Below are 27,646 nucleotides of genomic sequence, written 5' to 3'. Positions count from 1 at the left end.
TAATGATAATAAATATTTATTTATATAGAGCCAACAGGTTCTGCAGCAATTTACAAATTGTGGGGGACAAATACAGACAAAATCAGGCATCACAGAATGGTAATAGAGTCATTAGTTCAAAAAGCAGAACAAGCGCAATGGCCCTGCTCCCAAGAGCTTACAATCTATGATGCTCCAGTGTTGTGGCAATACCGCTAATAAAGTGGTGGAACAAATCTTTTAATGTTATTATTTGCATAGGATGTCCATGTCAGTAGATAGCAAAAATACAGAAGTGTGATAGTTAGAAACTGGAATCCTAGCAAAAAATGAATCTTAAAGGGGTTGTCGAAATGTTTTTAAAAGTTTCATAACAGAAACAAATGTGATAAAATAGTAAAAATGGCCTTGAGGCGGTTGAGCTGGATGAATAACTATTTTGTAGGAAGCAGGGGAGATGTAAAATAACAAATAAACCTACACTTACCTCTTTCCTCAGTCCACTGACCTCCACTTTCTGTGACAACACAGGTGAGGCCAGTGATGGACTTCAGTGATCATGTGTAATGACATGGTGGAAGTCCACCTTGGTTTTATTAGTCATGCACCCATGGCCTGCCCAGGTAAGTATAGGAGTTTATTTGAACCAGACCTGGAATAGTGGCAATATCGGGCTATAAGGACCTGTGGCTGTTTTAGTGCGCCATATGGCAAGTACCCCTTAACCTTTATGACTTGGGTTACAACAACATTAACTGTGTAGCGTGTACTAAATTAGGGTTGCACGATGCATCAAACACTCAATACTTGTGCGATACTTTCATACTTAGAATGGTTCAATACTGGATTCTATCATATTCGGTACTAAATGACTTCTGCTCTTGTAGACGACTAGTATCTGTCTGCAGGAGACATCGGGTAGGGAATCCTTTGTATAGATGTGTTGGATTGGGGAATCCCTTGAATAGATTTGATGGGCAGCGACAGAGAAGGAACCACGTCATCAGGGAAATACCATGAACTGTCCATGTATGCTGTTTCTACATCTCCCAGGGCTTTGCCAGACACAAGGTCTCTAAATTATTTCATGTTATTCAATTAAATAATTTTTTGCCCAGACGGAGATATGAACTTACAACCTCCACTCTGTACCTGCCACTAGACTATGGACTTACTGGTGGTCAATGGGGGGGATTTTTTCTGACTAGAGCTTCCATAGAGTTGCACCGTGACATAAGCTCAATGCACTGATATATAGATGGATCTTCTCATAGATCTCTATAAATATATCACTAAATTATCTGTTTACGTTTTAAACATATAATTAATATAGTTAAATTGAATTAATAAAAATGTATAAGACACAAAACAAATTATGCATTTTATATTAACATTACCAGGACAACCTTCACCTTGATGGTTACTGATCACATGCCTTCATTGGAAACACATATGTGATTGGGCTGAGCCCTGCCCCCAGACATTTGCATTGCGTTTCTAAACGCAATGTGAATGGCCCATGTAAACGCATCCCAGGGCACTGAATCCAGATTAGACCTTTTACCTTTCTTGAAAGTACTGTATCGGTATCGAGTATTATGATACTTTTCCGGGTATCGGTATCGCACTCAAAATTCTGGTATCAGTGCAACCCTATACTAAACCATGATTTTCTACAGGGTTATATATAATGAAGCATTAAATAACGTATACATATTTACCAGTCACCAATACCAAGACAGGCTAGTAATAATCTTGCAGAATAAAGGGATATACTTCCTGGTCCCTGGAATATTGTTAGCTGTAGACTGGCTGTACAACAGGGCTTCAAGGGGCTGTCCAGAACAAGAAAAGTGATGCTTAGGCTAATCTATTAGCACAGTTATTGAGTTCTTATATAACACACAGTCAAATGTTGCAATATCATGGGTATCCAGTGCCATCCAGACAACTACAGGAGTCTAGCCGGGATGATGGGCATTTGTGAATTAATCTGTAAAACAGTGCAGAACATAAAACACTGATACACAATGAAAGTTGATATTTAATGGATTGAAATGGTCAACCCCATTCAAGTTCTCCGGTTTATCTGTAGTTTGACTTAAAAGTATCATTCATGAATGAATTAAGTTTCACCGTGTTAATAATATCCATGCTCCTTAACTGAATAAATGATTATTGCCTAATTATTTTGTTATCATGCCCCTGATCTCTTTCCCAGCACATGCCTAACCGCCAAAACAAAATACAATGAATACTGTATATGTAAAGAAAAATTAGGAGGATGTGATCATATCAACCAATCAGACCAAGGGTTACCTCAATTTGTTGGTTGCACAAGTGTGTTGATGGGTTATCATAGGACAGGTGATAAACAACACAAGGAAAGTCATCTCTGGCATATTTCATGAAGATATTTACAAGATGATTGTCTTTCATTGAAAGTACACAGTATTTAAAGAGATATTCCAGGATTTAATATCACCAATCCTAAGGACGGGTGATAAATATCAGTTGTGTGAGTGTCGTACACCCAGCGCCCCCCACTCATCGGCTGTTTGGCAAAAAAAGTGCAGCTTCTAATATAACTTCTCCACAGCCATTTGGCTCGGACTTAACTACAAAAAAAGGTCACGTGGTCGATGGATGTGACACAGTGGAGTGCTACATCTGCTCAACTTCATGGTCAGTGCGGGTGCTGAACCTGGAACACCCCTATAACAATAAAGTGCAATTTATGTTTGATAAGGTCTCAAATATTTTAATAAGGGCCTGTCTCCTTTTCTGGCATTTCTTTTTATTAAAAACTGGATTTCTGAAAAAAAGAACAATTCTGGATCATCTTTACAGAATATTTTCACACATTAGATTTTATAATTGTAATTATTTGTAGGTGATGTAAGTATTTACCAAAACGGACATGTCATGACTGCAGGCAGATCCTCTTTAAAGTGAACCACAGCAAAAGAAATATCCAGCTATGTTGGAAAATTATGGCTTCATATGAGTAAAATTCAATAAAGCTATGGGCAGTGATCTGCAGATGAAATCTCATGTCTAGATTACGGTTTACACAACCTTGTATTAGAACTTCTGGATCCTACTAATATGATACTTACTGACTGGATGTCAGAGCCACAAACCTGTCTGCTTATGCTTGTCCACCACTGACCACTGGCTATGCCAACAATGGGCATCACATGTAGACCAAGGAGCAATGAAAGACCCAGCATCCATATGTATGTCACTAGGATATGTGCCAATATTTCTGAAAACTACACACACCCACTCAGGGGTATGGTATGTTCCCTAATGGCACATATGCATAGTTCATGCATAGTTTAAAAAAAATTAAGTAATAAATAAGTGCTGAATTGGCCTCCCGACCGATCTCAGTCTCATCTATGTGTTTGGATGTAAGTGAAAAACATGTCCCATTGAAAAGCCTCCAATTTGCAAGTACTATATATATATATATGTCAAGGATGTAGACTCTTTCATGTTTTTCACATTAGAGAAATGTTATGCCATTAAACAAAAACAGGAGGGATCTACAGGGTTTAAAAAAAAATCTAATGTTTTTTCTGCCTGCAAATGACTCCATGTGCTCAATAAACGACACTAAGAGTGGCATTCATTATTGGCTTTCTGCTAGTTCTTTGATCCGCCTTGTGCAGCATATTAATGAAATGTCAGTGCCAAGCAGCTTACTAATCCTGACACTTTTCCTGCACTTCTAGGTTTCTGACACCTTTTTTTGGCACAATTTTTGGCACACAAATCGATGAGCTAAAACCTGTTCTACCAAGTTCTATTTCACCTTCATGAATGTGGAGTCAGTTCAGACCATTTTCCAAATTCATTAAGCCCTTGCGCCACAATCTAGAATCCCAGTCTAAGTTACGGAGCCTGCGCCACAATTGAAGAATGCCCCCTTACAAGTACAACTGCTTATGTGTCTCTAGTTTAGTCACATGGAGGGAGATGTATCAAGCCGTGTGCACCAGAATTCTGAAATGCCTTGTGCCACATTTATTAAGGGTTTAGACTATTTTTCGGTACTTTCCCGACTTGTATTTTACCTGCACTTGTCTAATGTGCGACACATTGATAATTTTCCCTCATTGTGTTTGTCTTTTCCTGTCACTTAGAGAACAAACAGACCACAGTAATTCCAAAGAGTTCACTTACTTTGGTGTAGAACATGATTTCACTATTCACAGCTTTACCTTTCTTGTTCTGAGGATAGTTGGATTCTGTCTGTATTGATATAAATTAAAGGTGTTTGCCCAGGAAAGAAAGTTCTCAAATTATAACTTCCTAGTGATGTTAAAGAAATAAAGATCATTTTAAACCCCCTTACTTTCTAATTTTACTCAGTAGAGCCCATGATACTGTTTTGATACTGTCACATGAGCTAAAACATTAGTTGTATTGTAAAGCTCTTCCATTGACCAAACACCCCACCTGTAGTGATGATCCCTATGATCAGTGCTCACGGGCTTAGTAAGAAAATCTATTATAATAAAATATATTATATCTAACATACATATATCTATACATGATGCAGTCCAATCACTGGAACTTCATATATATCCTGTAATTCCTTCAACACTAAAATTCATTGACCTTTTATCTACATTTAGTATAAAATTGGATGGAGTGTAAAAACTATATCATTGGCTTCAAGGGACAAAAAAAGCATTGTAAAATCCAGCATACAAATGATAATATGTAAATCCTACTGGTTGGAGGAAGAAAATGGCACTTAAATATTTCTTCAGCTACAGCCAGGGTGAGGGCAGAGTTATTTCATTCTCTGTAGTATCACAGTGTTCAGTATATCGGCTTCTTCTAGTGTCTGCTCTTCATCTGTAAGTTCTGCGTTTGGAAATGTGGTCACCAGAACAAAATCAGTCTGTGCAAAGTCTGAGCGAGCCTGGATGATGAAGTGACGTACATCCGAGATTCTGAAAGGAAACAACCAAGATCAGAATCCGATCTATCCATAACTGGCACATGATGGATTCATATTCAACCCTTCCCTTTAGCTAACCTTCCAACATGAGGCAGCCTCTGTTATGCCCTTGAGTATATATATATATATATATATATGTATGTTGCTGCTGCTATAAACTGCTATTATTTTAAATTTTGCTCCACTTAGCAGAAAATGCTGCGGACATGCAATGTAATGAAGAATTAAAATGCTACTGGCCCTTTAATCAGTCCGTTGATTTCCTCAGCGCAGAGCAGACACAGGACAGAAGATGGCCGCTGGTCACATGTCCACATCACATGTCCTCCACGTGCCAGGGCAGGTCATGTGATCACCACTAAGTTTGGCTGTAGTCGGTTGGTTGCAGTGCATCCAGTATGACCAGTGTTGTGGTGATGTGCAGGGATGGCAGTTACACATCATTACTATGGTAACTGAGCAAGAAAATCTGTTACATCATCACTGGGAGCAGAGCATAAGAGGAAGGAGGAGTTACTGAGAACTAAAGGGTCATGGGACTTGTAGTTTCCAGTGGCGGCCATCTTGGTGATAACTTCACCTACTTTAGAGAGGCCATAAAATGTTGTGAATTATAAAATCAAACTATTTAAGCTCCATTTTGTGATTAATGACATTGAGTTTTGTTATATTCATTTATCTATAGCATCATGGGTTTTTATATTCCCGGAATATCCCTTTAAGGAACCAGGATTTACCTATGGCTGAGGTTGAATCTTTGGATGAGACGGCTTCCATCGGCTAGTCGAATCTGAATCTTTGTTGTTGGAACATGTTCATCGAGTTCAACATCAGTATTTAAAAATGGTTTGTGTTCCTCTTCAGGGGATGACGGTGTACTGATTATTTCAGGGGTCAAGCTGCATGGAAGAAGTACGAACCATTATACAAATATCGATTACATCAAATCTATCATTGTGTCAGTTATAGGATATAAATGCAAACACTTAAAGGAAACCTGTCAGCGGAAATTAATCTGATGACCCTAATTGACCTATTTATCAGAAGAGAAAAAGGACTAGTTGTGTGTATAGTATTTTGTCCACACATGAAATGATACATTTAACAATAAAATAAAGAAATGAGATGTGTATGAAGGACAAGATAATTTTATTCAGTTATACGACAATTAAAAACATCTAAAAAGCCAGAAAAAAAACTGGACACAATAGGGCATATTTACTTAGGGTCTGAACGTCGCATTTTTGTCGGGTTTTGCGATTATTTCAGTTTTGCGCTGAATTGCCCTGGGTTTTTGGCGCACGCGTTCGGATTGTGTCGCTTCAATACCAGCTGGCATGCGGGCATGGAGGTCGGACAACCCCACTGATTCGGACAAACTGCGGAATTTAAAAAGCAAATTGTGTCGCAATATCAGCACTCACATGCACCGGGAAGAAGAAGGTGAACTCTGGTGGACCTCAGCGGAGGAAGCGACACATGCAGGATATCGGGCGCACAATCTTAGTGAATCGCAGCAGACCCGAATCCTCGCCGGACAATGAACGGGGATCCTGACGGGATGGGTAAGTAAATGTGCCCCAATGAATCAAAAACCCTCTCTCAGAATGTAATAGAGATATATACATGCAGTAATGTGACAATATGGCTCCAAATAATATGCAGATGATAATCTATCCATAGAAAGTTTAGTACCAGATGTAATGTATTGGAACAAAAATTTTAATAAATAATTAATTAATACATTCATTTATAATACAGTAAAAACATGAATGCGTTAACATCGCGTTTACTATGTGTTTTGTTAATGCAAATGTTAACAGTTCACCGGCCTATTCCTGGTGAAGGTAAGCGCGAGTCCCGCAACACTTTTTTTTAAAAAATGCGGTGGTTTTTCCGAATCCGTCGGGTTTTCGTTCGGCCACGCCCCCCGATTTCCGTCGCGTGCATGCCAGCACCGATGCGCCACAACACGAATCGGGCCCTTAATAAATGACCCCCATTGGGGCAGATTTATCAAGCTGTCTGAAAGTCAGAATATTTCTAGTTGCCCATGGCAAGCAATCACAGCTCAGCTTTAATTTTACCAGTGCTCATGAATATTTTAAAGGGGAGCTGTGATAGGTTGCCATGGGCAACTGGAAATATTCTGACTTTCAGACACTTGATAAATCTACCCCAATGTGTGACCGCAGCCTAATATGTCGCCAACTCATGGGGTGTGACTACAGTGCTTAAAAATGCAGGACACGGCCTCAAATCCAAAATTTACAGTAGTTTACACTCCTGCATATAACCAGCTCACATGGCTTGTGTCCATGTGGATTTGAGACATTTGCAAAAAAAAAAAGTCTCAAAAAGAAGCCAAAATTTGTGCCTGCCAGGATACACAAAACTGAACATGTAAAAACACATGATCATACATGAGTGCGAAAAAGAGCTGCCAAATATGTCTCAAATATACACCAAAGAAAAAAAAACTATGATACATGTCCCCCAATGTGACAATAGATGTTTTTAATGGTCATATAACGAAATAAAAATCTAATTTCTTTCTTTTCATCCTAATTGACCTATTTAACACCTTTCAGATTAGGTCTCTTTCAGATGCTGTCTTCTCCTTTTTGGCAGGTATGTAAGCTCAAGGACGATTATGGGAAATATTAGAGTATAATAAATTATCCGGAAGAAGCAATGACATAAAGAATGACACATGAAAGGGAAGAAATGTTTGGATGAACACATAAAATATATTTGCTATGCTGCCAATGCACTGTAAACGTGCCAGATGTTAGAAAAAGCACACACCTCTTCATTCCACGTTGAACTCCGGCAAGGCTTGAAATTAAGTTTCAAGTTTTCTCGGATGTTGATCAACTTACTTGATTTTACACTATGGGCACATTTACTAAGGACCACACAGTGCACTTTTTTTGGACCGTACACGTTCTTCATGGCTAAAATGGCTTGCACAGGTATTTAAAAAGTGTCTGTGCCGCGATTGTGTTGCACGCGACCCTTTTGTTGGCAGCTGCGCTGGCTTGCATGCGACACAAATATTCGGTCGGAGCACCATATTTAACTTTCAAACTGTGTTGCACGCACTATGTTAAAGGTACACCACAAAAAAGAAGGTGAACTCTGTCGGACCAGGGAAGTGACAGATTCATGATTCTTAGTAAATTGTGCATGCAGCATTATAGAGGGACAATGCACTTTTAGTGAACTCAAGTGACATTGTAAGTAAATGTGCCCCTATGTGTCAATGCTATGGCATAAGAACGCCAATATGGAGAAGACATTTTCACTAAAGACAGATTGTAAAAGCCCATGACACCTGCATTGCAAAAATGCCTCTCTGCCTTTTCTAAGCATTTGCATTACAATATAATTGTGTGTTTGGATGCATTTCAAAAAACAACATGTGACTTGTCTGAGCTGCAGGCTGTCTCCATCTTTGTGCTCCTGTACAGCTTGTCCCTCCCCCACTGATGTCATCTCACCAGGCTGTGACCTCTGAGAAGGAGCAGGAGGTGGAGCTGTACAGGAGCACAAAGATGGGGGCTAAGATCTGAGGAGTGAGTAACACAGACAAGTCACATGTTGTTTTTTTAAATGCATCCAAACCAAAGTCCAACCCCTGTGACTACCCCAGGATTTTGTCAGAGTGCAAGGTAATTTATAACACACAATTATATTGTTATACAAATGCTTGGAGAAAGCAGAAAGACAGATATGCACTGCAGGTGTAATGGGCTTTTGCAACCTGTCTTTAGTGAAAATGAGGTCCCTGGTGACAGGTTCCCTTTAAAGGGGTCACCTGACATATAAAAAGTTAGGTTGTCCAGGTGGACAACACTGTCGGGAATCATGTTTTTCTTTATATAGTTGCTACATCCAAGCAGCTTTTTACATAGGTCGGAGAACCATTTTAAATTAGTAGTGCAATAAATAGAATTATCTCGCATGGCCACCATTCAGAGCCTAAATGTTTAACAAAACTGGGGTTTTGGTTCTGATTTCAGACACGCTTGCATTTCAATCTACATGTAGTGTTGCCACACAAAATACAGAAGATGTGAGCAAATACAATATCTACAACACAACATTTCAAACTAAATAAATTACTTTGATACCTTCCAAGTTTTTTCCCCTCACCACTAAAGGCCTTGAATTTTAGCCTTGGTTTAACATATTCTTGGTCTTGATGGTCTTCCATGTCTAATCGCACTTGACCTCCGTGTACCATTCTTTGCAGGTCTACAGGAATTTCTCTGGAATATAAACAATATATACTGTAATACACTGGTGAAATAACAATTTTCTTTCATTGGCGATAGTACATATTTACAAATAATATTTTTTAATATTGCTTCTAATCGAAGCCCCAACCCATTTCAGATTGTGTCTCTTTGCCGATTTGTACTATTTGATTAGGTACAGCAAAAGTTTGTAGTCCAAAGGTTGACATAAAATCCATTCTTTTATTCATCAAGATTAAAATACAGGAACATAGCTTGGTGAACAAACTCAAACAACACGTTTCAGCAGTCATGTCTTTATGTCATTACTTTATGTCATTACTTTACCACAGCCTCCTAGGAAAACCCATAAAACATGCCATTTTTTTTTGTGATTCTCTGACCCAGTTGCCAAATAACCACTATATGGCCCTTGTCAAAGCCACTTAGATCCATAAAGGATTTTTATATAGCTCCTGAGGGGAGTGTGAAAATAATAAAGAGCTTATACTTACCTACTCCTGGTTAGCCATGGTACTGGCCATCACCGTGGGTCTCTGTTTGTATAAAGAGACCGCTAGTGACATCACATCAAAAACCATAGGTCAGGAAGTAAGAGTTCTCCTTATGGAGAGTTTGCCATATAAGGCCGCTTTGCAGGCATGTGGAGACTTATAGCCATTGATGCTCCACTAGGGGATTCTGGGAAATATACAAATAGGTTTTCCTAGAAGAGACAAGGAAAACCACACCTCATGTCATTTGGCTTCCTGAACGTCCTTATATTTCCCACCACTTGACAAATGGTTTATATATTTTGGTTGTCTTTACAGACCTGCATGTACTTGTCAAGTCTAGAACCTGTATTGACTCCAAGTTGATGGCTTATCATAAGGGGTGACCCTCAACTTCACATCTTTCCTTTAGAATTTCCTTTACAAATTCCTTTACACCTAGTGTTCTTCACACAAAAACTGTTACACTATAGAAATCATAGAGGTAGATGTGTATACAGAAATAAAAAGTAATTTACCCCCTCTTAACGGATTCCAAAAACTGAGCATTGAGTGGATCTGTGTAGGAACGAAGCTCTCCATCGTCTAAACTGAAGCCATTGCTCCATAATTTCAACACTATTTGTACCTGCCAAAAGTTATAAAATAAAATATTACATTTACAGTCCAAAATGATGTAATTTTGTCACTAGTATCATAGAAGTTACTTTTACATGAAATCATTGTAATGTCTTCCATATAGACATTGCTGTACAGTAACTATATACAGTGGCTTCTTATTTGCTTTTGTAGATTTGTGAACTTTCACTGTTAGACTCTAAGTCAAAGTTCATGGACAATGAGAGTCACAGGCATGAGAACACAGAAGATGACCAACGTGTTGGCTCAGAGACAGGCTGGTGCCCTTGAAATGGTCAATCAGCCTTGACATAACACTCAGTGACGCATCTGAGAGATAAGAGGAATATGTAATAACAAGCCGAGGAAGGTAATGATGAAACAAAGCGTCTGACCCTGTAGACATTCACTTACCAAGAAATACATTAAAGTATATTCTCTCACTACTATGATAAAGACACAAGATTACGGTGATACATTGCTTCATGAATACTTTATTGCAGCAGATTGTGTCATTATATTATACTGTATAAAGCAGGGCTGCACAATCCACGGGGAGCATGTAGCCTGCAGAGCCTATGAGTTGTGGCTCGTACTCCGCTGGCTGTAAAGACCAATGAGCACTTCCATCACTGATAGAAGTGCTCATCGGTGTAAGAGCCCGGGTAGAGGTGAGTACATCTGACATGTACTCACCAATCCCGTATCCTCTCCTACTGAACTTCTCAGGGTCCTGATGACCCAGTGCAGTGTCCGGAGCAAAAGACGACCACAGGTGCAGTGAGTTTAGGTCATCAGTTCTGTACTCACCGCTCCTGGGTCTCCCTCTACTCTGGGCACCGCACTGTCCTGGGCCCTGATGCTGGTTCTATGTTCTGGCAGTGCACAGAAGAGGAAAGAGAAAGTCCAATGTGGAGCAGGAAGGACGAGATGATGCAGGAGAGAAAATGTTTTTTTTTTGTCTGCTCTGGGGATCTCTTGTATAATAATCAACTCTGGGAGTCCCGTGTATAATAGTCAGCTCTGGGGGTGTCTCTAGTAATATAGTATAATGATTAGCACTGGGGGTCTCCAGTATTACACATCTTCTCTGGGGGTATCCATTATTATATATCTGCTCTGGGGTCTCCAGCAGTATTATGGTCAGCCTTGAGGGTCTACAGTATTATATGTTTGCCTTGAGGGGCTTCAGGATTATATGTCTGCTCTGGGGGTGTCCAATATTACATGTAAGCACTGGGTGTCTCCTGTATGTCTACTCTGGGGGTCTCCAGTATTATGGTCAGTTCTGAGGGTCTCCAGAATTTTACGTCTGTACTTGGGGTGTGCAGTATTATGTTCAGCTCTAGGGGTCTCTTATGTTACACGTCTGATTTGGGGGTCTCCTTTAATATACTTTTCTCTTTGGTTGTCCAGTATTATAGTCTGTTCTGGTGGTCTCCAGTATTATAAGTTTGCTGTTGGATCTCCATTATTATTACTGTCTTGTATGAGTAATGTATATGTAGTCTGCTCTGGGGTCTCCATAACTTATTGAATAAAAGCAATAATTGGTTTCTGGGGTGACATTTTGCACTGTGCTGTGGTTTTTTGGTGCATTTAGTGTTCTTGCAAATAGTGTAGTCCCTTGAAGTTGAGCAGTATGACAATGCAAGCCTTGGACTGGTAAAGTTGATCATCACTTGTATAAAGGGATAATATAGCTTGTAAAAAAATTACAAAGAGGTATTGCTTTACAAAACAGGAATTGTTAACAGTTGTTGTGTTAGAGCTAATCCCAAATACATTATCTCAACAATCTGTCAGTATTTGCCCTTTAACCCCTAAACAGGGATCCGCATTTCGATGGTTTGGTTTTTGGGATATTACATCTAGTCTCAATATAGGTGGAAGTTGGGTTACGAGACACTGTGGCAGGCTGAGAATGGCCAGGTACACGCCGAGGTCAGGGCTAGTGGCTGTATGTCAGGGCAGCGAGAACAGATTTTTAGCTGGGTCTAGCAATGGTCATCCCAGGTTTACAACAGATCAAAAGCAAGATACAGGAAATGTAATACTTTGCAAACTTTCTGTGGGGGTAGTTAAAGGAAACCTACCAGTTAGAATGGTCGGTGTAAGCTGTAAGTACCGGGCACCAGCTCAGGATGAGCTGGTGCCGGTACTTACTTTTGTTAGTGTTATAAACCGCGGTATCGCGGTTTTAACACTTTTTAAACGTTAGAGCAGAAGGGGCTCAACATCTCCGCTATTTTCTATGTAGGCGTGCGCACGATCGTGCGCACGCAGCACCGAAGCCTCCTCTGCTCTAAAGTTTAAAAAGTGTTAAAACCGCAATACCGCGGTTTATAACACTAGCGAAAGTAAGTACCGGCACCAGCTCACCCTGAGCTGGTGCTCGGTACTTACAGCTTACCCCTGCCATTATAACTGGTAGGTTTCCTTTAACTTTTTTAACCAGGGGTTTAATAGCATTGGGAGGGGACAGGTTTCCAAAGAAGGCATTTGTCATTGAAATCTCTGTGATAGGGCTATGCCTACAAGTGACGGAGCACGTACTGTACAGTGGGATCTTTATGGTTGTGGCTGCTAATGGGGGCAAGATGACGGTATAAATTGTTGCAAATTAAGAAAAGAAAAACAAAAATCACCTCACAACATACTACATGAACATCCAAAATCTTTTAAAGCAGAAAGTTAGTGCTCTACTACCTGTAGTAATGTCAAGAACGAGAGCTCTCATCCCCTTCTCTCAGGCTGGTGAGCGTTCTCATTCTTGACATTACTATAGGGAGTAGAGCACTAACTTTCTGCTTTGACTTTGTGAACTTTTGGCTAATATGGGAGTATACCATGTTAGTAGCTCCTCCACATTTTAAACTCTTCTTTTCCAGATATCGCTTTATGTATTGAATCCAAAATCTTTCAATATCCAGTATCAAAGAGTATTCCTGTTGTGAACTCTAGCATCCACAGGTCTATTAAACACTACATGGCGTGTAGTTAAATCCGTGGGATGTCTGCAGTAGTAGATTATAATATAGGCGGTTTGGACTGAAGTCCAGGGCCAAGGTTTTCTAGGGGGCGGATGACTTCCAAGGATTTCCCAGGTTATCTCTATGGCCCGGCCAATGAAAAGTACAGAACTCAAATTTGTCTGGCATTCCCATATAGCAATATGAATCGGCTATACAGCCGCTTCTCTATTCACACAGAGGTAAAAGGGACTCCTGCTCTAGTGAATGGTGGATACATTGTGAACTTGGTACACTTTTTATAGTCTGATAAATCTCTTACATCTGGTCCTCCTGGAAAGAGCTCATCCCCGTGTATGTATTCAGATTGCTTTATTGAAGAATCACCCAGTTTATAACCACCTCCGGAGAAAGACTACAAGAAAGTAATATAAAAACCATTAATGCACAATTGGGATGGGGGATTTATAATATATTTGACATCAGCTGTAAAATGTTTGTCTAAAGTTTCATAATGTTGGTGTAACTAATGCACACCTGCCCCCTCCTCTTCCTAATAGAGTTGGGGTCGACCTTAGCTGAAAGGGATGCGACCCATAGCCTGACAGATTGATTATAATTTGCTTTATAAAAATTTATAAATTATAGCTCAACCTTACACCAGCCCTTAGCTAGCAGAGATGGGAGTTTATTTCTCTTTACTCCGACTGCATCAATCTACCCATTGTCTTATAATCAAGACTATAATAATAATAATAATAATAATTGGCTGACAATAGATAATCAACACGATTGGCTGACAATAGGGCATTAATATAAGATTGGTGGATTTCCAACAATTCCATCAATCAGCTAACTGAGGGGTCAAAGTGATCTTTTATTGTTTACCATACACAGAGCCATACACTTTGAACCCGTTCTTCTCCCTGGGACTGAAGTTTTCTAGTGAATTGGTCTAAGCAGTAATATAACACACAAGTGCAATAAGCAATTCCAACGTAGCTTTTTTTTCTATGGAATTGTCAAAATAACTTTTTATATAAATTTAACATTACCTAATATGTGTATTTTTTTTAATAATAATAAAATAATTTCTTATTTTACAAAACCATGTTTAACCCCATAGCGCAATAAGACGTACCCTTATGTCTTACTGCGCATGGGGGAGTATGAAGAGGGCTCACGGGCTGAGCCCTCTTCATACTCACCGGGCATTTGCTTCATAATGAAGCAAACGCCCGTCGCTAACACCCGCGATCGGTGCTTGCACCCGGTGCTTGTTAACCCTTTCCGATCGTCACTCCCCGTGACGTCACCGGGGAGCGGCGATCCATTGCCATGACAGCCTGGGATCACACAAAGATCCGAGGCTGTCATGATCGAGGCTATCTATTACAATGTGAGATCTGCGCATTGTAATAGATGGTATGCAAAATCCCCATATACTGCCATACTGTAGTATGGCAGTATATGGTAGGATCAATCAGACAACCTAGGGTTAAAGTACCCTAGGGAGTCTGAAAAATAGTAAAAAAAAGTAAAAAAAAAAAAAGTAAAAAAAAAAAAATTATATTAAAAAAACATAAAAATTCAAATCACCCCCCTTTCCCTAGAACTGATATAAATATAAATAAACCGTAAAAATCATAAACACATTAGGTATCACCGCGTCCGAAAATGCCCGATCTATCAAAATATAATAACCGTTTTTCACTGCGTTTAACCCCGTAGCGGAAAATAGCGCCCGAAGTCGCAATTGGCATTTTTTTGCCATTTTGAAAAATAGAAAAAATTCTATAAAAAGTGATCAAAAGGTCGCACAGTCCTATAAATAGAAGCATTGAAAACGTCATCAGAAGTCGCAAAAAATAACACCACTCACAGCTCCATACACCAAAGTATGAAAAAGTTATTAGCGCAAGAACACGGCAAAATGAAGAATTTTTTTTCTGTACAGGAGGTTTTAATTTTTGTAAATGTATGAAAACATTATAAAACCTATCCAAATTTGGTATCCTCGTGATCGTATTGACCCAATGAATGAAATAGACATGTCATTTGGGGCGCACAGTGAAAGCTGTAAAAACCAAGCCCACAAGAAATGGCGCAAATGTGTTTTTTCATCATTTTCACTGCATTTAGAATTTTTTTCCCGCTTCCCAGTACACGGCATGGAATATTTAATACCATCACTACGAAGTGCAATTTGTTACGCAGAAAATAAGCCTTAACACAGCTCTGTACACGGAAAAATAAAAAAGTTCTAGATTTTTGAAGGTGGGGAGTGAAAAATAAAAACGCAAAAACGAAAAAGGGCCTGGTCCTTAAGGGGTTAATCAACTTTCTTTTATTTTACTTTTAAGTCATATTTCTACATTATATTAAAGAAGCTGAAGCGCCCGGCGTTGCCCGGGATAGTAAAAAACTGCTTCTAGCTATAACAAAATAGAATGGGTTAACAAAAAATAATTTATCTGTATCTATCTCTGTCTCTGAGTGTCTCCGACTATCTGTCAGTGAGTGTCTCCGACTATCTGTCAGTGAGTGTCTCCGACTATCTGTCAGTGACTGTCTCTGGCCATCTCAGTAACTATCTCTGACTGGCTCTGTCTGATTCTTACTATCTCTGACTCTAATTTTCTCTGTCTGTCTCTGACTTTCACTTTGTCTATGGGGGGATCTATCAGAAGTGTTTAAGAGCAAAGGTGTTCTTGTTAGAAGTGTTTTTGTAATGTGTATGTGATGTGTGTGTGGGGGGGGGGGCAGGATATTAATTAACTTACCAATATACATCTATTAATAGTTCTGCTTCGCTTTCTTTATATGTAAAGTGAAGCCTCCTGTCTTTTACCTCATCAGCCAGAGATTTGTGTACTTCTTTATGATTCTCCAGATGTAGAAACATATGAGCTCTAACTGTCCTTGAACAATCACCCTGCCAGGACCCTATGATAGTACTCATGAATACTACCATAAGGTCCTGGCAGGGTGATGGTCAGAGATCACATGAGCCTCCATCTGTAGTCATTTCATGGACAGGAATGTCCGGCTGATGAGGTAAAAGACAGGAGGCTTCACTTTACATATGAAGAAAGGGGAGCAGAACTATTACTAGGTGTATATTGGTAAGTTAACTAATATCCAGACCCCCCCACACACACATTACAAAACACATGAGGTAAAGTGGCCGACCCCTTTAAAGTCTAATGGACACTTCTGGGAGCCTATGTTTAACTCCAGACTAACAATCTAAAACCACCAGTTTTTAATGAACAAATGCAGAAAGTCTTAAAAGGGACTAACACATGAACAACGCAGGTGACAAATATTTTAAGGTTAAAGGGAATCTGACACCATATTTTACCCTATTAAACTAATAGCCCCCTCAGGTCAGGTATGAAATGTCTTTTCTAGAATTCCATCTTTTATATGAAATCTCACACATTTACTAAAAAAATCACCCCCAAAGTCGTGTGAAAATGAGCAGAGAAAAGCCTTATTTGCCAGAAATGACTTAAAGGGGTAGTCCCATCAAGACAAGTTTCTTAACCCCTTATCACCGATGCTTGTTTTCAGCTCAATGACCAGACTCAATTTTTCAAATCTGACATCTGTCTCACGATAATTGGTTATAACTTCGGAACGCTTTAACATATCCCGGTGATTTTGAGAATGTTTTCTCGTGACACATTGTACTTCATGTTAGTTATAAAATTTAAGTGATACGTTTTGCGATTCGTTCTGAAAAAAAGTGAAAATTTGGCAAAAGTTTGTAAAAATTCTTCATTTTCCAAGTGTGAAATGTTCTGCTTTCCAGACAAGATGTAAAACTACCCGAAAAGCTTGATAATTAACATTTACGGAATGTCTGCTTAATGTTGAGATGATATTTTAGGCATCCTCTCACTTTTCTAGAATGTTATGAGGCGCAGAACTTTAGGTGCCATTTTTCTCAAAATTGCCAAAACTCACATTTTGAGGGAAAACTCAGCTTCCAAGTGACTTTGAAAGGCATAAATAATAGTAAAAATAAATGACCCCACTATAGAAACTTCACCCCTCAACGTATGTAAAACAACTTCTATTAAGTCCATTAACCCTTTAAGAGTTTCACATGGGTTAAAACAATATGGACCTGCGATTTAGAAACTATGGAATTTTTTTGGAAAATACATTCATTTAGGCCAAACTGACAGTTTCAGAATAAATAAAAATGATGAAACGCACTGCAACGTTTTATGCCCAATTCCTCCCGAGTTTACTGATACCCCATATGTGGTGGTAAACTTCTGTACAGGCGCACGGCCAAGTATAGAATGAATGGAGGCGCCATTCACAGCAGATTTGTATTGTCACACTTTGTTCGACCTATAAATTTTTATTTTTTTTGGTAATGCAAACATATGAGGGCTTATTTTTTACGGGATGAGATACAATGTATAGATAATTCATTTTGGGGGTCTATAGCTTATTCATGAAATTTTATTAACTATTTCAAAGGGGACACAAACAAAATCATCAATTTTTATTTTGGATTTTTAGCATTTTTCCCCCCGCTCACCGTAACATAAAAATAATATTTTATCTTTATTCTCTGGTTCACTACGATTGCGGTGATACCTCATTTATATCGGTTTTCTTATCTTTGCTCAATTTTCCTGAGCAAAACCAATATTGGAGAATATCGCATTGTTTTTACTATTGACAAATTTTTAGGGCCATAACTTCTGTATATTTCTGTTGTCAGATCTGGTTGAGGGCTTATTTTTTGCGAAAAGAGTTGTTCTTTTAAGTCGTATCATATTAGGGAACGTACCTTTTTTTGATCACTTTATTTTGCGATGGTGTTTGATGAAAAATTGTATGTTACGGGAAGTTTTTCGTAGTTTTTTTTCGTCGTTCACCGAGCGGGTTCAATATTGATTTAGATTTATAGTACAGATTAATACGGACGCGGTGATACCAAATATGTACATTTTTTGTGTATTTGCATTATATGTGTAACTGGGGAGATTATGGGACTTTATTTTATTTATTTAATTATTATTATAAAATTATTTAAATTATTTTTTTTTTTACTTTCACATATTTTCCACCTTTTGGCTTGAACAAGTAATCATCCGATCACTTATTCAAGCCTCTACACTGCAATACACTTGTATTGCAGTGTATAGGGTAAGTAACTGAGCATGCTGACCGCGGCGTGTAAGGGGTTAAACACCCGGGATCGGAGTTTTTCCGATCCCGGGTGTTAGTGCCGGGTCTGGGCTGTGATATCACAGCCCCACACTGGCACTATACTGACCCGATGTCCCGAAATCTTCTTCTGACGCGGCGCCGTAGAAAGGCGTCGCGTCAGAAGAAGTACCCTTAATGACCGCCGTAGATTCCCGATAGGGCGGTCATTAAGGGGTTAAATATACTCTGGATAACAAAATAACACATTCTCTAATTCACTGTTATTAACAAAAATGTAACATTTCACAGATATAATTCCAACCTGTCTCTATCAGTCCTGCTGTACACAATGTAATTTCATCATGGTTTCTGATCCTGTATCTTCTGACTTAGGGTCGGCAGCCATCTGGCTCTCCTGTATGATGGCCGTGGAGCTGAGATTTCTCTTTCTCTGCTCCCTCTAAAGTCCAGGATGGAGCTCTCACCGATACACATACACTGAATTTCTGCCAGAATTAACACAGCATGAGAACTGCAAGCTTCAGGAAGATACCTTTTCTTTATCCAGGGAGGAGGAGGCAGGCACAGCAGATCTAACAGTGTGTGTAGCTGACATGTAGCAAGAGCTGGAAAGTGCCATTGTGTGTAATAGGCATCTCATGGATCTCATCATTTCTCATCTCTGGAATTTTACACTGACCATCATGGAGTGATAGGATCTAAATCAGCAATAAAACTGAGTAAAATTGCAAACGGTGTAAATATTATCTTTATTGTGTAAACATCACTAGGTAATTGAAATTGGAGAATTTTCTTTCATTGGCAAGCCCCTTAAAGTTTATAGGCTGCAGGAAAGTGTCACTTAAGACACCTCTATCTTCGGTTCTATAGTACCTAAAAACATACTGGGCGTAAGTCTCACAGGCCTGCTGCGATCTGAAAGCTGGGGTATGATCTGGTTTTCTATAAAAGTAGCAGCAGTCACTCATGTTCACTGCCACTCCATTCCAATGCCAAAGACGGCAGAGGGCTTTACTATCTTTATCAGTCCCATAGAAATAAACATAGAGCGAAAGTGGACATGTGCAACTACTACCATTCAAACAGTGAGGCACACGACCTCCTGACTTTTCATCATTCCTTTGAATAGATGAAAAATGTCACTTCAAGGATAGCCCTTTTAATTTATTGTATCTGATTTTTCTCTGATCCTGGCCTGTAACTCGTCCTGCACCATACACACATCTGATGACACAGCATGTAGTTATAACCCTATAAAGAAATTAATTTATATTTCTATATATTTTAGCTAATACACATACCCTTGGTTTAAAAAGTTCTTCTGATAACTTGCTGGCTTCTTCCACTGAGATCGCTCCGTGCTCCTTTGCTTCCTTAAAAAGTTCATTTACTATTTTACCGGGTGAGTGAAACCTAGAAAAACTAATGAAAATATAAGTGAAAACATGAAATACAAGTAAAATATTACATTCTCTTATATGTGAACCTACTGAATGGGTTTATATTGATGTCATTTATCAGATTGTTCTAGTAGGGGTGGGACAGGGCTATGTAGTGCAGCATCGGCATAATGTGGGGGGATAATTGATACTGAAGCTCCCTGCATGCATTGCACCAGTATCTCTCCCCCGTGTAGTGAGTGTCAGAATAATCAACAAAGGAGGCGTAAAATGTTCATAAATGAGTCACGCTCAGTTTGACTCAGCAGCCACATCCACTTTTCCTGTCAAATATGTATGCCTTGGAATAAGTACAGGAATACACAACTGCTGTGTGGGCATACAGCCTAATACATGTTTTCCAGCAGAAACAGGGCAAGATTAATAGCACAGTGTATTCAGAGTTAGGTATTGAGCTTCGGAGATGTTACTCTGCTTTCTACTCCTACCATTTAATAAAGTGAAATTGCAATAAACTTTAGGAAGTCATCATTGATGTTTTCCCACTCACATTTCAAAAGTGGCATAAGTGGTGGAAAGATGGAAAATGTTGAAAACTTTTTGCGCAAATAAGGTAACAAAGTTACAAACCCCTATTTTGCCACTTTTTGACGACAAGGCTTGATACTTTTTCCCCACTGCGTCTGAGCTTTCCTCTGGAGGTATACACTGGGGAATCCGCTGATGTATCCCTCTATATAATCTTACAGTGACATCTCCAGCTGAAGTGTTAGAAAATGTTTACTGTGCAGTGCTATATTTGTGCTCAGTACAGGCGGTCACCTACTTAAAAACACTCGACTTACATACGACCCATAGTTACAAACGGACCTCTGGATATTGGTGATTTCTTGTACTTTAGTCCTAGGCTACAATAAACAGCTGTAACAGTTATCAAATGTGTCTGTAAAGAAGCCTTAGTGTTAATCCTGATTCTTATGACAACCCAACATTTTTAAAATCCAAGTGTCACAGAGACCAAAAAAGTTCTGGCTGGGATTACAATGATAAAATATACAGTTCCGACTTACATACAAACTCAACTTAAGAACAAACCTGCAGACCCTATCTTGTATGTAACCCGGGGACTGCCTGTACATAGGAAAGTGCTATTTTCTCTGTATTACTATATAGATTAAAATAAAAGCTATATATATATACACTCACCGGCCACTTTATTAGGTACACCATGCTAGTAACGGGTTGGACCCCCTTTTGCCTTCAAAACTGCCTCAATTCTTCGTGGCATAGATTCAACAAGGTGCTGGAAGCATTCCTCAGAGATTTTGGTCCATATTGACATGATGGCATCACACAGTTGCCGCAGATTTGTCGGCTCCACATCCATGATGCGAATCTCCCGTTCCACCACATCCCAAAGATGCTCTATTGGATTGAGATCTGGTGACTGTGGAGGCCATTTGAGTACAGTGAACTCATTGTCATGTTCAAGAAACCAGTCTGAGATGATTCCAGCTTTATGACATGGCGCAATATCCTGCTGAAAGTAGCCATCAGATGTTGGGTACATTGTGGTCATAAAGGGATGGACATGGTCAGCAACAATACTCAGGTAGGCTGTGGCGTTGCAACGATGCTCAATTGGTACCAAGGGGCCCAAAGAGTGCCAAGAAAATATTCCCCACACCATGACACCACCACCACCAGCCTGAACCGTTGATACAAGGCAGGATGGATCCATGCTTTCATGTTGTTGCCGCCAAATTCTGACCCTACCATCCGAATGTCGCAGCAGAAATGGAGACTCATCAGACCAGGCAACGATTTTCCAATCTTCTACTGTCCAATTTCGATGAGCTCGTGCAAATTGTAGCCTCAGTTTCCTGTTCTTAGCTGAAAGGAGTGGCACCCGGTGTGGTCTTCTGCTGCTGTAGCCCATCTGCCTCAAAGTTCGACGTACTGTGCGTTCAGAGAAGCTCTTCTGCCTACCTTGGTTGTAACGGGTGGCGATTTGAGTCACTGTTGCCTTTCTATCAGCTCGAACCAGTCTGCCCATTCTCCTCTGACCTCTGGCATCAACAAGGCATTTCCGCCCACAGAACTGCCGCTCACTGGATGTTTTTTCTTTTTCGGACCATTCTCTGTAAACCCTAGAGATGGTTGTGCGTGAAAATCCCAGTAGATCAGCAGTTTCTGAAATGCTCAGACCAGCCCTTCAGGCACCAACAACCATGCCACGGTCAAAGGCACTCAAATCACCTTTCTTCCCCATACTGATGCTCGGTTTGAACTGCCGGAGATTGTCTTGACCATGTCTACATGCCTAAATGCACTGAGTTTCCGCCATGTGATTGGCTGATTAGAAATTAAGTGTTAACGAGCAGTTGGACAGGTGTACCTAATAAAGTGGCCGGTGAGTGTATATACAGTATACATATACACATATGAGTCATATACATATTGTATTCACCACTGGAGATCCATAAAGTTTTACAGAAGGTTCTCATACGTGTGTGATACTTTTTTTGCAGCCCTATTGACTTCTATGGGACTGTCGCAAACAGGGACTAGAACAGGACATACTCTGAGTTTTTGCTCACAGGCGCTATGCTCAGACAAGGGGCTGAGGAATCCACAGCAGTGATCATGAGCCCTTGGCAATACATGGAGCTGTGAGACAATAGATAAGTTGAGAGTCCTCAGTTGTTGATACTTAAATAGAAGTAAAGCAGTTTTAGTGGGGTCAAAAGATTTGGAAAGTTCTCTTTAACTCAATACATTTTATTTGTCTGGGAAAGATGCCACCTACAATTTTTATATTATGTCTGCAATGCACGATGCACAGTCTGCAATGAATAAGATTACTTCAGCTCTTCTCTTGCTGTGTTATGCCAGTATTGATTTTTACATTGACCCCAAACAGGAATGATTTGCTTATGTGGTCATATATACGATAGCTGTTTATAGTGCAATGGGGACAAGTATGGTAATTATCGTATCGGTCTTGTAATTCAGTTCTGCATTCGTGAAATGAAGAAAAACTGTTTATTTTCTCCCACAGATCAGCTGCTCTCAGCGACTGATAAACCAAGATCTGCAAAAGATGTAAGCAGCTCTTTTCAAAGTGATGTGGTCAGACTTAGATAAAGGGAACCTGTCATCAGGAGCCCTTTTTCTGGCTCCCACATGTCCCCATATATAATAGTGTACACATTACCAAATAGTTTTTATAGTAAATCTGTCTTTTTCCAAAAAAAGATAAGTTAGTTCAAAGTTTACCTTTCTGTATGCAAAGCTGTGTCCCTAGTCCCTTGGGAGTGGCCATTGAGGAGCGCCGCCCCCCCCCCCCCACCTTTGGGATTCGTCATGTCATGCATCAATTTAAAAAAATCCCATGTCCCCCATATCTCTTACCCCCATTGCTTGCGCCCTCAGCAAATCAAACATGTCTGCCCCTCTCCTTACTGGCCACTACCATGGAACTAGGGACACAGCTCTATAGACAGAAAGGTAAACTTTCATCCAACTTATCTTTTTTTTATTTTTTTAAAGCCAGTTTTCTATAAAAACTCTCTGGCAATGTTCACACTATTCTTTATGGGGACACGGGGAGCCACAAAAAGGGCTCCTGATGTCGGCACAGGATTTCCTTTGGGAAACTCTATGTTAAAATCCTTGTTTTTCTTTCGAAAATCCATCAGATGCTGTTCTATTGAAAAAAAAAATGTAGGAATATATGGCACACCAGTCAAAATCTTCGGTGAAAAGCCTGGCAGCAGATTTTGATAGAGAATTTAAAAAAATATTCCCTCTGTGTCCTGTTCTGTCATGTAAATGAACCAGCGTTACAGACTGGATTCCATTGTTCCATCTTCTGTGTATCGGCTGCTGAGAATTGCTGCTATTTGTGAGCGTCTGCTGTTGTATGGTCAATATTTTTAGACATGTCATGTGTAGAAAGTATATTTGCAACAAATAGTAAATGCAAGCACGTACAAGTAAGGCCAGTATTTAGCCTTAGTGTTTGAAAGGCAAAACCAGAAATAGAACCTATAAGAAATAATAGAATGATCTGCATCTGTTACATATTTTGGACCCATGTCTGGTTTTTGCTTAAAAATACAGATGCTAAATACTCAATAAATACTGACCTGTGTGTATTACAATAAGCCCGGATAACAAAAATAAAATATGTAGACAGTCTGGCTGAAATTTGAAATCCACTCATACACATTCCTGTTTATCACATTTACCTTTCAAGAGAATCCGCCTGGCTATTTTCCAAAGAAATATGTCTGTCAGATTCTGAGGGTTGTTCTCCATATCCGTCCTCACATAAACGTTCCAAGGCTAACTATACAAAAAGACAGAAGTAAAAACATCAAGAGGTAAATAAAAAGTTACACACTTCTGTTGTTAAGCAAACAATAGACATAGAGGAATTCGAAAGATACCAAATTATGCGCGCGGGGGGGGGGGGGGGGCGGAGTCCCATGGGGATCATTTATCTTCACTCAGGACATTTGTGCGTGTCTATTTTTTGGTTATTCCGGGTTTTGGACTTGTTCGATTTATCGTGAGGTTGATATATAAGGCAGCTGATTCTGAGCAAACTCTTCTACAACCCCTTCTAAAGATTTTCCAACGCCTGATAATGACTGGAGTTTATTTATGCCTTTTTAACTGTGATTTGTGTCAAAATGTAAACTTTTGCATACGTACACATATGGATTTTAAAGAGGCGCAACACTGAAAAATTCTTGTATGGCTAACTGCTAATCGACAAATTCGCAAATTTAGGCACAGATATATAAATGTGACAAAAAAATTGAAAATATAAGAGAAAAAAAAGAGAAAATCCTAAGATAAATGGCTTCCTATGTGTCCTGAATGCAATGGTATCGAAGTGTCAGAATAAGCTAGCACAGTGCTCCATCAATCAGTGAGAACGGGATCCCCATTCTCCATATTACTGAGGGGGGTTCCAGCTGTTGGACCCTCACCAATCAGATTATTGTCCCAAATACTTTTAAGTCATCTTCTCTCTGCCAAAATCTGTAGAATCTGGCAGAACACAGTGCACACGGCTTCTCCTGATACAGTGTGCACACAGGACACTTTTAGCCTCTGTTCGGGGAATAGTGCCCCATAGGTACATCTGGCAAAAACACCAGATGTTAAGAACAGTTGGACTTTGGGGGTGCTATTTGGCCAGCTCTGTGCAGCGCTGCATACTCTGTGTGCGTTATATATAGATAAAGGAATTATTATTAGGTTCTGGAACCCAAATCTCATATTAATGACCTGTCATTAGAATATCAATATTGGAATCAATATTTTTGGTCTGGGAAAACACCTTAAGAGGTCGCAGGATGGTGCCAGCATGTTGGAAGTATCTTTGCACAGGGTTTATTTCTACTAATTCAAAACTCTTCAAAAATACCTATTAATGTTTGTAATGGGAGTGGGTAAAGTCTGTCCTGACCCATTTTACCACAGTTTTAATGCTGGAAGCAGCGTGGGACATGAGGTGGCAATTCACACAATGGATAGTCCAATTTTATGGGGCTAGCCCTGTACAGACGTAGGACTGTGTCCACGTCAGAAACTCTGCTGCAGAGGAATTATAAGTAATAGGCTTATTAGATAGCATTGGTGTCTATCATGTGCTAGATCTGGATTATCATATTAAAATTATTATTAAAAACACATGAGCGGCCTTAGCATAGTGCAATATATGAGGATGTGACACTGGACACTGCAGCCAATCACAAAGCTTGCTCCATTTTGGAGGGCAATACTGCAATCGGTCCAGTTGTGTACCATCCCTCTCCTTTTAATGAAGACCTCCTAAGTATCAAGAAACTGAAGATGACAACAGAGATGTGACAAAGCATTGATGAACGTGTGGCCTCATACTGTGATGCATCTAGTTCCTCTCTATCAAATCCAAGTAGGGACGGTATTTACCCTGCACTAAGCTCATGCTGGGGGCATATACTGGCTGATAAATTCTCCTAGTTTATATTTCCAAAATATCTGGAGACTTCTATGCATCCAGCATGATATTTATATCACATGGAGAACACAATGTTGTTCTATGGGATCCTGAGGTCTGTGCAGTGACTATAGGCCGCAAAGTGACCCCTGAATCAGAGCGCCATCTTGTGGTACTGTACATAACTGCGCCGATCTTCATTACCTAATATACAGTAGAATTCTCCTTGTCTGGATCTCACAGCTGCTCCACCAAACCTTCAGAGAATAAGGCAGAAATCTACATTTTGCACGGTATGCTGTGTTTTATTGCATTTTTTGGCCATGTATTTTTGAGTTAATAGCAAATATTTGTCAAATTGTCAACTGAGGAGGCACAGGTGCCTATACAACCCCCATAATATGTTATAGCAAAAGTGACACAAGTGATATAGTTAGACATATATAATTACAAGTAAACACTAACAAGTCTAATAGGGTTTCTCCAATGCTCCCCAAGTTAACAGTGATTTACACTGACTGCACTCGCTTTAGGCAAGAAGCCTTTTTTTGCGGATGGCATACTGACCCATTGATTCCTATCGGTCTATTTACACATCAGTTTCTTTGGCGCATGTGAAGGCATTGAGAAAAAGATTGCAGCATCTTTTTCTCTAATGCAGACCACAGACATCTGTATTCAGTCCGTTTTGTGCAGAAAATACATTAGAAAGCCATCTGTTTTTTTTGTGGATGTGAAAAAAACTGATGCGCATACAATATGGACTGAACACGGTCCTCACACGTCTGCATTTTTGCAGACATCCACTGCAGATGCCCGTCTGAATAAGCCCTAAGTCTCTAATTCTCGACTAAGATTATATGAACATGGCCGGAATATAACATATTATATTATTCTGTCCCACCTCAGGCCCCTTGCACATGACCGTATAGGGCACCCGTATGCTAACTGTACGAACATGTGCGTCCGCGTACCAAGCTGTCACCCGAGAAAATAAAAAGCAAAAGAACGGCCCAGCAACAAGTCTCCCTATGGAGCGGGCGAGGAGAGCTCTCCCCTCCACCTCTGCAGCCGCACATATGCTACGCCTGGTCCCGGCCTGGGAAGGCGTCGTATACTTTCATGTGGAAGGAGCCTGGGGATGATGTATGTTATGCAGATTACTGGGAATACACATGTAAATATAGAATATATAGTGGCTGTGCGTGTAATCTAACCTTGTCCTATGGCACATAGAGGTTACCACATGACACAAGACACTGGGCAAGTAGATGGTGGGCACACCAGGGCTCCTCTCTCCTCACTATGCCAGGCAGGAGGGCTATGCTGGGCAGTCACACATGGGATCCCTCAGCTGCCCCTGGCCTGCCTGTAGCCGGTGAAAGATATTACAGAAAAACTGCAAAGGACAAGGCCTGAAGGGTAAGGTGTGTGCAGGACAGGAGGGGTGAGGGTACCACACACCTGTATGTCCAGCACGGAGGGTCTCAGCGGCGCTGGCTCCGCCTCCTCTTCTCCGCAGCCTCCTCCCTCCTCCTCCTCCTCTTCTCCATCCTGACCCTCAGCCTCGTCCTGTTCGTTCTCCTCTTCTCGGGCTTCGTCCATGTTCACACTGTGTAGGTGACCGCGTCCCCTCCGCCTACGTCAGCGGCCCGTGCTCCGTGACATGTCTGCTCCGCTCTATGGCAACATGGCCGCGCAGGCTCCGTCCCGGCTTCCACACAGCAGATGCGCATCCTGGGAGGC

At 40.2% G+C, this 27,646-nt stretch overlaps 1 protein-coding gene and 1 long non-coding RNA gene across 3 annotated transcripts in view; one reads left to right on the top strand and one right to left on the bottom strand.

Annotated features, from left to right (window-relative positions):
* UBXN2B (UBX domain protein 2B) lies at positions 1-27,646 on the bottom strand. 2 transcript variants are annotated; one of them, XM_072151873.1, is made up of 8 exons: positions 27,365-27,646; positions 24,156-24,256; positions 19,804-19,924; positions 13,626-13,718; positions 10,232-10,341; positions 9,094-9,231; positions 5,695-5,856; positions 1-4,949 (listed from the first exon to the last, which is right to left on the bottom strand). In XM_072151873.1, exons 1-8 carry the CDS (start codon positions 27,503-27,505, stop codon positions 4,787-4,789), a joined length of 1,029 nt encoding a protein of 342 aa, XP_072007974.1. In that variant the 5' UTR covers positions 27,506-27,646; the 3' UTR covers positions 1-4,786. The 2 variants fall into 2 exon arrangements, with proteins under 2 accessions (XP_072007974.1, XP_072007975.1); XM_072151874.1 differs by having other exon boundaries at positions 19,804-19,915.
* LOC140132732 (uncharacterized) overlaps positions 27,371-27,646 on the top strand; it is a 98,519-nt gene continuing 98,243 nt past the window's right edge. The window contains exon 1 of the long non-coding RNA XR_011855703.1: positions 27,371-27,516. This is a non-coding gene — a long non-coding RNA (uncharacterized lncRNA). The remainder of the gene's footprint in view (positions 27,517-27,646) is intronic.

Source organism: Engystomops pustulosus, chromosome 5 (assembly GCF_040894005.1).
Source record: "Engystomops pustulosus chromosome 5, aEngPut4.maternal, whole genome shotgun sequence".
In the NCBI taxonomy this organism is placed as follows: domain Eukaryota; kingdom Metazoa; phylum Chordata; class Amphibia; order Anura; family Leptodactylidae; genus Engystomops; species Engystomops pustulosus.
This window is presented reverse-complemented; position numbering and strand designations above follow the sequence as displayed.